Raw genomic sequence first — 12,504 nt, forward strand, 5'->3', positions numbered from 1 at the left:
CAGAGAGCATCATGAAGACCAAGGAACACACCAGGCAGGTCCGAGATACTGTTGTGGAGAAGTTTAAAGCCGGATTTGGATACAAAAAGATTTCCCAAGCTTTAAACATCTCAAGGAGCACTGTGCAAGCGATCATATTGAAATGGATGGAGTATCAGACCACTGCAAATCTACCAAGACCCGGCCGTCCCTCTAAACTTTCAGCTCAAACAAGGAGAAGACTGATCAGAGATGCAGCCAAGAGGCCCATGATCACTCTGAATGAACTGCAGAGATCTACAGCTGAGGTGGGAGACTCTGTCCATAGGACACAGTCAGTCGTACACTGCACAAATCTGGCCTTTATGGAAGAGTGGCAAGAAGAAAGCCATTTCTCAAAGATATCCATAAAAAGTCACCTGGGAGACACACCAAACATGTGGAAGAAGGTGCTCTGGTCAGATGAAACCAAAATCAAACTTTTTGGCCACAATGCAAAACGTTATGTTTGGCGTAAAAGCAACACAGCTCATCACCCTGAACACACCATCCCCACTGTCAAACATGGTGGTGGCAGCATCATGGTTTGGGCCTGCTTCAGCAGGGACAGGGAAGATGGTTAAAATAGATGGGAAGATGGATAGAGCCAAATACAGGACAATTCTGGAAGAAAACCTGTTGCAGTCTGCAAAAGACCTGAGACTAGGACGGAGATTTATCTTCCAACAAGACAATGAACCAAAACATAAAGCAAAATCTACAATGGAATGGTTCACAAATAAACGTATCCAGGTGTTAGAATGGCCAAGTCAAAGTCCAGACCTGAATCCCATCGAGAATCTGTGGAAAGAGCTGAAAACTGCTGTTCACAAACGCTCTCCATCCAACCTCACTGAGCTCGAGCTGTTTTGCAAGGAAGAATGGGCAAAAATTTCTGTCTCTCGATGTGCAAAACTGATAGAGAAGCGACTTGCAGCTGTAATCGCAGCAAAAGGTGGCGCTACAAAGTATTAACGCAAGGGGGCCGAATAATATTGCACGCCCCACTTTTCAGTTTTTTATTTCTAAAAAAAAGTTTTAAATATCCAATAAATTTCGTTCCACTTCACGATTGTGTCCCACTTGTTGATTCTTCACAAAAAATTACAATTTCATATCGTTATGTTTGAAGCCTGAAATGTGGCAAAAGGTTGAAAAGTTCAAGGGGGCCGAATACTTTTGCAAGGCACTGTATATACGTATATACAGTGTATCACAAAAGTGAGTACACCCCTCACATTTCTGCAAATATTTTATTATATCTTTTCATGGGACAACACTATAGACATGAAACTTGGATATAACTTAGAGTAGTCAGTGTACAACTTGTATAGCAGTGTAGATTTACTGTCTTCTGAAAATAACTCAACACACAGCCATTAATGTCTAAATGGCTGGCAACATAAGTGAGTACACCCCACAGTGAACATGTCCAAATTGTGCCCAAAGTGTCAATATTTTGTGTGACCACCATTATTATCCAGCACTGCCTTAACCCTTCTGGGCATGGAATTCACCAGAGCTGCACAGGTTGCTACTGGAATCCTCTCCCACTCCTCCATGATGACATCACGGAGCTGGTGGATGTTAGACACCTTGAACTCCTCCACCTTCCACTTGAGGATGCGCCACAGGTGCTCAATTGGGTTTAGTCCATCACCTTTACCTTCAGCTTCCTCAGCAAGGCAGTTGTCATCTTGGAGGTTGTGTTTGGGGTCGTTATCCTGTTGGAAAACTGCCATGAGGCCCAGTTTTCGAAGGGAAGGGATCATGCTCTGTTTCAGAATGTCACAGTACATGTTGGAATTCATGTTTCCCTCAATGAACTGCAGCTCCCCAGTGCCAGCAACACTCATGCAGCCCAAGACCATGATGCTACCACCACCATGCTTGACTGTAGGCAAGATACAGTTGTCTTGGTACTTCTCACCAGGGCGCCGCCACACATGCTGGACACCATCTGAGCCAAACAAGTTTATCTTGGTCTCGTCAGACCACAGGGCATTCCAGTAATCCATGTTCTTGGACTGCTTGTCTTCAGCAAACTGTTTGCTGGCTTTCTTGTGCGTCAGCTTCCTTCTGGGATGACGACCATGCAGACCGAGTTGATGCAGTGTGCGGCGTATGGTCTGAGCACTGACAGGCTGACCTCCCACGTCTTCAACCTCTGCAGCAATGCTGGCAGCACTCATGTGTCTATTTTTTAAAGCCAACCTCTGGATATGACGCCGAACACGTGGACTCAACTTCTTTGGTCGACCCTGGCGAAGCCTGTTCCGAGTGGAACCTGTCCTGGAAAACCGCTGTATGACCTTGGACACCATGCTTTAGCTCAGTTTCAGGGTGTTAGCAATCTTCTTATAGCCCAGGCCATCTTTGTGGAGAGCAACAATTCTATTTCTCACATCCTCAGAGAGTTCTTTGCCATGAGGTGCCATGTTGAATATCCAGTGGCCAGTATGAGAGAATTGTACCCAAAACACCAAATTTAACAGCCCTGCTCCCCATTTACACCTGGGACTTTGACACATGACACCAGGGAGGGACAACGACACATTTGGGCACAATTTGGACATGTTCACTGTGGGGTGTACTCACTTATGTTGCCAGCTATTTAGACATTAATGGCTGTGTGTTGAGTTATTTTCAGAAGACAGTAAATCTACACTGCTATACAAGTTGTACACTGACTACTCTAAATTATATCCAAGTTTCATGTCTATAGTGTTGTCCCATGAAAAGATATAATGAAATATTTGCAGAAATGTGAGGGGTGTACTCACTTTTGTGATACACTGTATACTGTGTATATACAGTGTATCACAAAAGTGAGTACACCCCTCACATTTCTGCAGATATTTAAGTATATCTTTTCATGGGACAACACTGACAAAATGACACTGACACAATGAAAAGTAGTCTGTGTGCAGCTTATATAACAGTGTAAATTTATTCTTCCCTCAAAATAACTCAATATACAGCCATTAATGTCTAAACCACCAGCAACAAAAGTGAGTACACCCCTAAGTGAAAGTTCCTGAAGTGTCAATATTTTGTGTGGCCACCATTATTTCCCAGAACTGCCTTAACTCTCCTGGGCATGGAGTTTACCAGAGCTTCACAGGTTGCCACTGGAATGCTTTTCCACTCCTCCATGATGACATCACGGAGCTGGCGGATATTCGAGACTTTGCGCTCCTCCACCTTCCGCTTGAGGATGCCCCAAAGATGTTCTATTGGGTTTAGGTCTGGAGACATGCTTGGCCAGTCCATCACCTTTACCCTCAGCCTCTTCAATAAAGCAGTGGTCATCTTAGAGGTGTGTTTGGGGTCATTATCATGCTGGAACACTGCCCTGCGACCCAGTTTCCGGAGGGAGGGGATCATGCTCTGCTTCAGTATTTCACAGTACATATTGGAGTTCATGTGTCCCTCAATGAAATGTAACTCCCCAACACCTGCTGCACTCATGCAGCCCCAGACCATGGCATTCCCACCACCATGCTTGACTGTAGGCATGACACACTTATCTTTGTACTCCTCACCTGATTGCCACCACACATGCTTGAGACCATCTGAACCAAACAAATTAATCTTGGTCTCATCAGACCATAGGACATGGTTCCAGTAATCCATGTCCTTTGTTGACATGTCTTCAGCAAACTGTTTGCGGGCTTTCTTGTGTAGAGACTTCAGAAGAAGCTTCCTTCTGGGGTGACAGCCATGCAGACCAATTTGATGTAGTGTGCAGCGTATGGTCTGAGCACTGACAGGCTGACCCCCCACCTTTTCAATCTCTGCAGCAATGCTGACAGCACTCCTGCGCCTATCTTTCAAAGACAGCAGTTGGATGTGACGCTGAGCACGTGCACTCAGCTTCTTTGGACGACCAACGCGAGGTCTGTTCTGAGTGGACCCTGCTCTTTTAAAATGCTGGATGATCTTGGCCACTGTGCTGCAGCTCAGTTTCAGGGTGTTGGCAATCTTATTGTAGCCTTGGCCATCTTCATGTAGCGCAACAATTCGTCTTTTAAGATCCTCAGAGAGTTCTTTGCCATGAGGTGCCATGTTGGAACTTTCAGTGACCAGTATGAGAGAGTGTGAGAGCTGTACTACTAAATTGAACACACCTGCTCCCTATGCACACCTGAGACCTAGTAACACTAACGAGTCGCATGACATTTTGGAGGGAAAATGACAAGCAGTGCTCAATTTGGACATTTAGGGGTGTAGTCTCTTAGGGGTGTACTCACTTTTGTTGCCGGTGGTTTAGACATTAATGGCTGTATATTGAGTTATTTTGAGGGAAGAATAAATTTACACTGTTATATAAGCTGCACACAGACTACTTTTCATTGTGTCAAAGTGTCATTTTGTCAGTGTTGTCCCATGAAAAGCTATACTTAAATATCTGCAGAAATGTGAGGGGTGTACTCACTTTTGTGATACACTGTATATATATAATTGATTTTAGACACTTGTTGGAAATGGGTGAGATTACCTGAACCTGAACCTTAACCGAATAATTAGGCAGTGTATTCACATACTATTGGCTAATGTGATTGTAATATACTTTCCATTAATTGCAGGTGTTCCTGTGACCATATCCGTACAGTATCAGTAACCTGTGTCCCCTTGGTCACATGTCCTGAGGCAGCCCCTCTGATTGGTGCGCTGCTGAAGCGCCGTGCTTCGTGTTGCTGTTCTCATCTCAGTGAAGAGTTCATAGAGGTGGTTAACACAGCTTGGCTCAGGTACAGGTTTTATGCTATTTTTCTATAACTTTCTGAATTATTGTATTATTTTCTGCTTAAAATTGAATCAACAAATCTAAAATTCATCTTTTTAGAGATAAAGTAAAAGTACAGGACTTTATGGTTAGGACTTTTTAGGGTTTTAGGACTCTAGGGTTATGTGCTTTGGATCATTGTCCTGCCTCATAACTCAACAGTTCTTGAGCTTTTGATCACAAACTGATGGGTGAAGATTCTCCTTCAGGATTTTCAACATTTATCTCTAAAGTCCCAATATACACCTTCACATCAATGGAACCTTTAGACATAGAAAAATCACCCATGCAGTGGCCACTGATGCACCCATAATACCACGACAGATGTTGGCTTTTGCACCTTTTACTGATAACAGTCTGGATGCTTTGACTGGATGTCCAGTTTCCCTATAAACGAGCTGAAACGTGGATTTATCACACATTTTCACCGTCCGTTTCACCGTCCACCTTCCATTTGAGATGACCCTTTATGTAATAGTTTCAGGTTGTGTTTCTTGATGCAGTGGTGGACTGTGTTAAGTGAAGCACTGAAGTCCTACTGAGCCAATCTGGCTTTATTTATCATATTAGCATGACGGTTTCTTCTACAATGTCACCAGTCTTGCCCTACAAAGACTGAGATTTCTCTGGAGTCCCTGAATCTTTCACAATATTATGTATGGTAGGTGTTAAATACCTACATTATTTGCAGTAATTTAATTTAGACAATTCCTTCATGAAGGTTGGTACAAAGTGGTGAGCCATGTCCCATCATTGCTTGCACAGACTGAGCCTTTGGTGGTTCCTCCTTTTATACCCAATCATGATTCCATCACTGACTCACCTGCTTATTGTGAAACAATAAATTTAAGTGTAACTTAAATGTTCAATTAACATTTTGCTCTTATTTTTCCCCTGTACCAACTTTTTTGGAGTGTATTACAGGCAGTAAACTTAAAATGTAAAAACTTTTGGTGAAAACACTGGAAATATTTCCTTTTCTGGAAATGAGGTTTGTACATATCTTATAAATTCTCCTTGTCATTTTCGTTGCTCAGTAAGAAGCTGGTGTTGGACGATGTAGTGGTCACAGCTCTGTGGTGTCACAGCCTGTCCAGCTTGGAGGCAGCAGTGCTGAGCTTGCTGGAGAGTGTTCTCTCCGAGTCAAGAACTGTAATACACAATCTGGAGAAGGTTGTTTCTGACTCATTACTCGTAAGTGAAAATACCTTTTTACTGGAAGGACTAGCAGTTACTTTAAAGGAACAGTGTTAGCCTGCTTCTGCTTCTGCTCTGTTAGAATTGAATCTGAAAAGCTGCTGTTTTTTCTGGCCCTTTGTAAACATTATTAGTCACCCAATTCTAAAAAAGTGACCTGATGTCTTATATAATGCTTTTAAAAAGACTTAATTTACAGTCGCATTTAGAGATATTCAGCACTCTCACTTTAAAACGCTTTGTTGTGTATGAGCTAAATGAAAATGTATAAGAAGTCTTAGTAAAAAGAAAAAAAACATTTCCTTATACATACAAGCTGTTTTAATTACCACTTTAGTATATGTTTGAAAAACAGTGGTACCTTGTAACTCGACGTAAAGATAAAGTGCAGGTTTTATTGTATTTTTTTTATTGATTTTTAACTGTTTTGCAATTGTATTTCAGTGTTTTCATATTATAAGTGTCAAAAACAACCCCATTATTTTACATAAGCCTGAAATATATGCAGTTCCACTGGACCATGGAACACATTAACAGGTTTCCCATACATCCTTATGGGAAACAATACCTTAAAACTCAATGCTTTTAAAACTTGACGCCGGCCCCAGAACCAATTGACGTCGAGTTTCAAGGTACCACTGTAGTTCTCAACAAATATCCATATGCACTATTATTCAACCCCCCAGCCTCAGTACCTGGTGGAACATCCTTTAGCCTTGATAACCTTTAACAAGTGATGTTAGTTATTAAGTCAAGCTTCTGACATCTCTCTTCACCCATTTGTCTTGTGCGAAAGCTTCCAGCTCATTGAGGTTGCAACTGCTTTCTTTAAATCCCGCCAAATACTTTTTTATGGGTTTTAGATCTGGAGACTGAGAAGCCCACTCCAAAATATTCCAGGACTGATTTTTTACCAGGCTATGGTTGACTTGGAAGTGTGCTTCATTCATTGTTTTGCAATTAGGGAAGTTTAGTTCTCACCAAGGTAAAAGAAAATTATCTTTTCTCTCAGCTTTTGTGAAAGCTTCATGATTTTTACCATTATTGCAAGATGTCTTGAACATTATGTACTTGTTTTCAGGCTGCACATAGAGCAAAAAAGCTGTTATGTGGCATACTATTTTGTTATAAAACCAAAATTGAAGACACTAGATTTTTACCAATGCTAAGGTTACTATTTCATAGTAAATAGAATGCAGTTTGAGACACTGGCCCTGCTCTGGTTGGTTCCAGGTGCAGTATTATGCAGTGTGTTTTAGAATATTCTACTCAGATGTTTTATAAAACAGTTTAAACTTTTAGTTCTTGATTTAATTTTGCAGACATCTTTATAGAGCATCTTTGATCTTGCACTGGAACAGCCAACCTATCATATCCTCTAAAATCTGCCTCAAATAACAGTGCACTGAAAAGAGCATTGCAATGCTAGGATTCACCTTGCTTTTGACTCCCTTTGGATATTTTTAATGTCCTTTTGACCTTTTTATAGAGCACTATTTCTTGAACTCTTCCCTTAATGTGTTTTGCACACACTTCAGAGTCTGCCTACCAAGTGATTATGCTACATTTGTTCAGCTGTGCTGCCTATTGATTAAACCACTATGGTTTAGTGCAGCATGCCTTATTGTCTGATTGTTTCAAATTGACAAGACTTCTGCATACAGTACATATTTGAAATGTGCACTAAAAGAATGCATTTTGGATGCAGTTCTTGTTTATAACTCCTTCCGACTGACTCACACTCGCAACCTGCCCTTATTTAACTCCCTATTAAAAACATGTCTGCCCTCATTGTAATCTCTTAAAAAAATTAAAAACACGTCCAGAGTACGTCTTAATTCCCTGGCTGTATATTTGCGCTTCAGGCTTGTTTGACAGATGTTGGTTAATTTGCCAGATTTTCACTTCCGTGCTGTTTCCATGAATGCATTGTTTAAACTGCAATCAAAGGAGGGGAAACATGAAATTAGTTTTCCAGCTTTAATTAAGCACCCCCCTCCTCCAAAGCTGTGGGTTTGAATCCAGTAACAATAAACAACATCATTCCACATGCCCTGCCAAAACAGGATTTTTGGGCTGTTCTGTAATTGACCCTCCCTGAAGTTTTGCAGTATTGTATGAAATGGCACCTGAAACCATATGGTTTTATTAGGGACACAAAATTGCATCACGCAAACCCAAAAATATGGAATGAACTGGAGGTGCCCACAAAGAAAGGGCTAAGATTCCTCAGGAGTGCTGCCAGAAGTTGGTGTCTGGATATGCATCATGTTTGCAGCAGGTCATACCAGCAAAAGAGTGCTTTACTAAGTACTAAAGACGCTTGTCATGGAGGGTTTGAAGAATTCTGAGACTGCAGTAATCATGAATAGTGGCGTTTTCTCTTAATTCAACACACTAATATATTAGTTGTGTTAAAATATTGAAATTGTTCTTGTTTGATTGGTTGTTGCAAATAGGTGAAAGTTTTGCTAATAAAACTACATTTGTGTCTTCAATAATTTTGATTGCAACTGTATTTCTCTTATTTGGTCTTCAATTTGCTTAGTTTAAAGTGATATTCTATCGTAAACCATTAGACTTAGTAATCAAAAATACAGATAGTGCTTTACTTGACTAGACTCGCTTTATTTTAAGATGGAATAATCATGCAGGATAATATTTCTATAATTAACTGTCGACCCACATAAAGGGTTGTTTAAAGGTTTAAAAATAAAAACAGGCGCAATGGTGTGCACTTAACACTTTATTTGTTTAATAGATTATTCTCCTGGCCAGAGCGCATGCCTATTTTGTGTTTGTTGTCTCTTGACTTACCTACATGGTTTGCGGCACGGTGGCTAAGTGGGTAGCACTGTCACCTCACAGCAAGAAGGTCCTGGGTTTGATCCCCAGGTCGGGCGGTCCGGGTCCTTTCTGTGTGGAGTTTGCATGTTCTCCCCATGTCCGCGTGGGTTTCCTCCGGGTGCTCTGGTTTCCTCCCACAGTCCAAAGACATGCAAGTGAGGTGAATTGGAGATACAAAATTGTCCATGACTGTGTTCGATATAACCTTGTGAACTGATGAACCTTGTGTAATAAGTATCTACCGAATGTATGAATGTGAAGTGTAAAACACGACGTTAAAATCTTAATAAACAAAACAAAAAAACCCTACGTGGTTTGGGTGTACTTGTCCCCTCAGAAGATAAATTCACTTTGAATTAATACAGGTTAGTCTCACTAATAACCTGGACAATGTGATAGCATATGTGGTTTTCTCCAGGAATCACACATTCACAATACTTGATGGGTCTCTGTAGGGTGTTTGTAACAGACATAAATCACATGTAATGGTCTTTATAGGTACCAGATTCCAATCCGGTTAAAAGTAGATGGGAGATATAAATACTTTGTGGGACATTTTGGACTGATTTGATGGACCACACTTTTTACCAACATCAAGGCACCAATTAAAAGAATATCCGTTGAAAGAACAGTCAATCTGACAAAGCATTGAAGCTGTTACTGGCGCTTGTGGTGAGACAATACCTTACTTTGATTTTGGGGTTTTCTCAAATTTGTCAGATGCCTGTACATTTGCTTTCTGTGAGTGAGTGTTAATGAGAATGTCTGGTGTTTGTAGCTGAGAAACATCTCTTTTTATTGGAGCAGCAAATTGGCAGCTTTTGGCAAGCGTTGAATAGCCAGCGTTACAGGAATATTTGAGATGGATTGGTGTTGATTTCGGCAGATGAAAGGGAATGGTTTTTGTGTGTGCATGACCATGTGTGCGTGTGTGTAGAGGATGTAAGTGTGCCTCAAGTCAGGGTGGAGCAGCAGACCTTCAAATGCAAAGCACAGCATAATTAGATCTCTTTATCACTTACACATAAACTCTCCGGAGATTATTCTTTCTTGTTCAAAGACATCAGGGGAACATGTGCATCTTTTTTGAGGCCCCTCATGATCTGGTGTGTAAAACATTTTTTGTTGGTTTTAATGCATTCCTGAGCCATATGACTGGTGTGAAAAAGGCAGCATATTAATTTTTTCCCATAAAAATATAAGTGAATACACAGCGTCAGGCATGTATGCAGCTGCTTGGGTGTATATCCTTGCCCTTAAATGTGTTGAATTTAAAACAGATGACATGATGCATAATGGAGCTTCATTTTTTCCTTTGAACACTAACAATCGGTGTTGAGAAGATGAACAGGCCGTAACCTTCATTCCTGCATCCACATTGCCCTCTAGTGCTAAAGTTCAGATATGCATGTGTCAGTTGATTTTTATACTTTGTTATTGAGGGATAGATACGGTAGATAGATATTTTATTGAAGGACATTAATGCCCCAGTAGCATGATACAGCAAAACTTAACAGTACAAGTACAAAAAAACAAACAAACAGAGCAACTAGAACCTAGTAGTTCATGTACTTTACATATAATGAATAACTGTATCAACCAACACTGCGATAAGACAAAAAAATGGATAGCACAGAAGACTCTACAGTGTAGTATTTATAAGCAATGAATAAATGGCTATGCAGAAGGTGGAGTTTCAGTATAAATTAAGACTTAAATAGTAATTAAATTATTAAATAGTAAAGTGACATGTGACAAGTGTTACACAATGAGTTTATTGTATTGTGTTTTTATCTTTCAGCCTAAAGCTTCAGCCCTGCACTGCCACGTCTTTCTAGTAGTGAATGATGTTTTTAGGTGAGTGATTACGTTTTCAGCTTTGCTAATTCTTAGAGGAAAAAAACGAGTGCATATATCAAAAACAGAAAAAGCGCATTCTACAGAATATAGTAGGGTAATGAACCTGCTTGCTAAAAGACAGCATTGTAACTGAAGGAAGACGAAAAACAATTACACAGAATTTTTTGTATAACAAATAGCCAAATGTGCCTGCTTTGCTTTAATGTTTAAAAATCCACAAGCACATGATGTGACCCAAAAATCAAAACCACATCCTGAAAAGTTATCGTAAATTGCATTTTTTTGAACTTTTTAATTAATATAAGGGCAAGTAAAGTAAAGGTTCACTATAACACATATAAAGGGGGGCTGTGCTATTCTGATGTTTTTAGTAGTAGACAAAACTTTTTAGAGATGTCTTTATTAACCCCCAAAGCCACAGAAACCCAAACAGTTCATGTAAACACTTCATGTAAACAGTTCATGTAAATAGTTCATGTAATCATCTGTTAGACCATCCACTAGCCCAAATCATATACTCTCGGTCAATCCCTAAAATAAGATTTTTAACAAAGGATTAAAAGATTATGTGCTTTGCTACACACTGCTGGATAACTTTATTAACAATTACGAACAATTAAGAATACATAAAGATACCTAAAACGAGGCAGAGATGATTCATTCATTAGTAATCGACAGAAGTAATACTGTGTTTAATCTGCTTTTCAGCTAAGTACAAGGGAGTCTGGGAAGTGTAGTGTGAATGTAGTCAGGGCACTGAAATGCTTGTAACCACCTCTGCTGCTATAAGACTGATATGATTATGGTTTTAATCAGCCATAAACATCCAACCAGTTTGATCATTAACATTAGCTTGCCTCAAAAGTATAATATACCTTTGAATGAATTAGTACATTATTAGGGACTAAAGTAATGAAGTTCTGTCTAGTTTTTAGAAACATCAGTAAATATAAAAAAAAAGTAATTATAAATATAACAGTAAATATAAAATTAAAGCAATTACATTATGCTATCATGTCTAATTGGACCCAACAAACTAACACCAAATTTGACATTACTATTCCATGTGACAAAAAAAGAAGACTTTTCTAAATTGGAGTCCTACCCTGTTATAGTATGGACTACCTAATCCAGTTGCTGGTGAGTGCCTTTCTGATTAGTGAACAAAATATGTTTTTGGGAGTTTATCAGAATTGTTTTTTCAGTTTAATAGTTATTAAATAATGTATGTTTTTGTTCAATTAGTAAATAACTCCTTGAAGCTTGCAGTTTAAGCGTTTTAACAAGATTGGGTTTTTGTGCAGGCGGGCGTTGAGAGCAATGGAAGGAAATTTTGCTTTGAGAGCTCTTATTCAAGTTTTTACCAGATGCTTTCTTCAGGCCTACGCTGCCCAGAGCCCACAGGTATCATCCACTTTCATTATTCAGCTTCCTTGCTTGGGATTTCTCAGAACACCAATGAAAGTGTGCTAACAAGTGAGGACACCATGTTGAAAATACTAGTGTTAAATAAATGCACTGTTCCATTTAGGATACATCCACCCTATACAGGATTATACCTGTCACTTTCTCTTTTTGTTTCTTTGCATTTAAACTCCCTCAGAATAACAAAATATTAACTTGACATAGAATCATTGTTTTAATTATTGCAGTGTTTTCATGTTTACAGAACCTAGGTCTTCTACACAGATTCTGATTTACATGATCAAATCAGAGCTCTCTGTGCTGCAATAATTAAATAATTTTATTATTAAGTTAATTTATTGCATTAAGTTAATGCATTTGTCATTTTT

At 39.5% G+C, this 12,504-nt stretch overlaps 1 protein-coding gene across 1 annotated transcript in view; it reads left to right on the forward strand.

Annotated features, from left to right (window-relative positions):
* The window catches only part of fancc (FA complementation group C), a 41,338-nt gene that overhangs the window by 23,374 nt on the left and 5,460 nt on the right, over positions 1-12,504 (forward strand). Inside the window, exons 7-10 of the mRNA XM_062998327.1 lie at positions 4,608-4,772; positions 5,845-6,001; positions 10,653-10,708; positions 12,016-12,115. Coding sequence (XP_062854397.1) covers positions 4,608-4,772; positions 5,845-6,001; positions 10,653-10,708; positions 12,016-12,115 — 478 coding nt within the window. The remainder of the gene's footprint in view (positions 1-4,607; positions 4,773-5,844; positions 6,002-10,652; positions 10,709-12,015; positions 12,116-12,504) is intronic.

This window comes from Trichomycterus rosablanca, chromosome 7, assembly GCF_030014385.1.
Source record: "Trichomycterus rosablanca isolate fTriRos1 chromosome 7, fTriRos1.hap1, whole genome shotgun sequence".
NCBI lineage: Eukaryota > Metazoa > Chordata > Actinopteri > Siluriformes > Trichomycteridae > Trichomycterus > Trichomycterus rosablanca.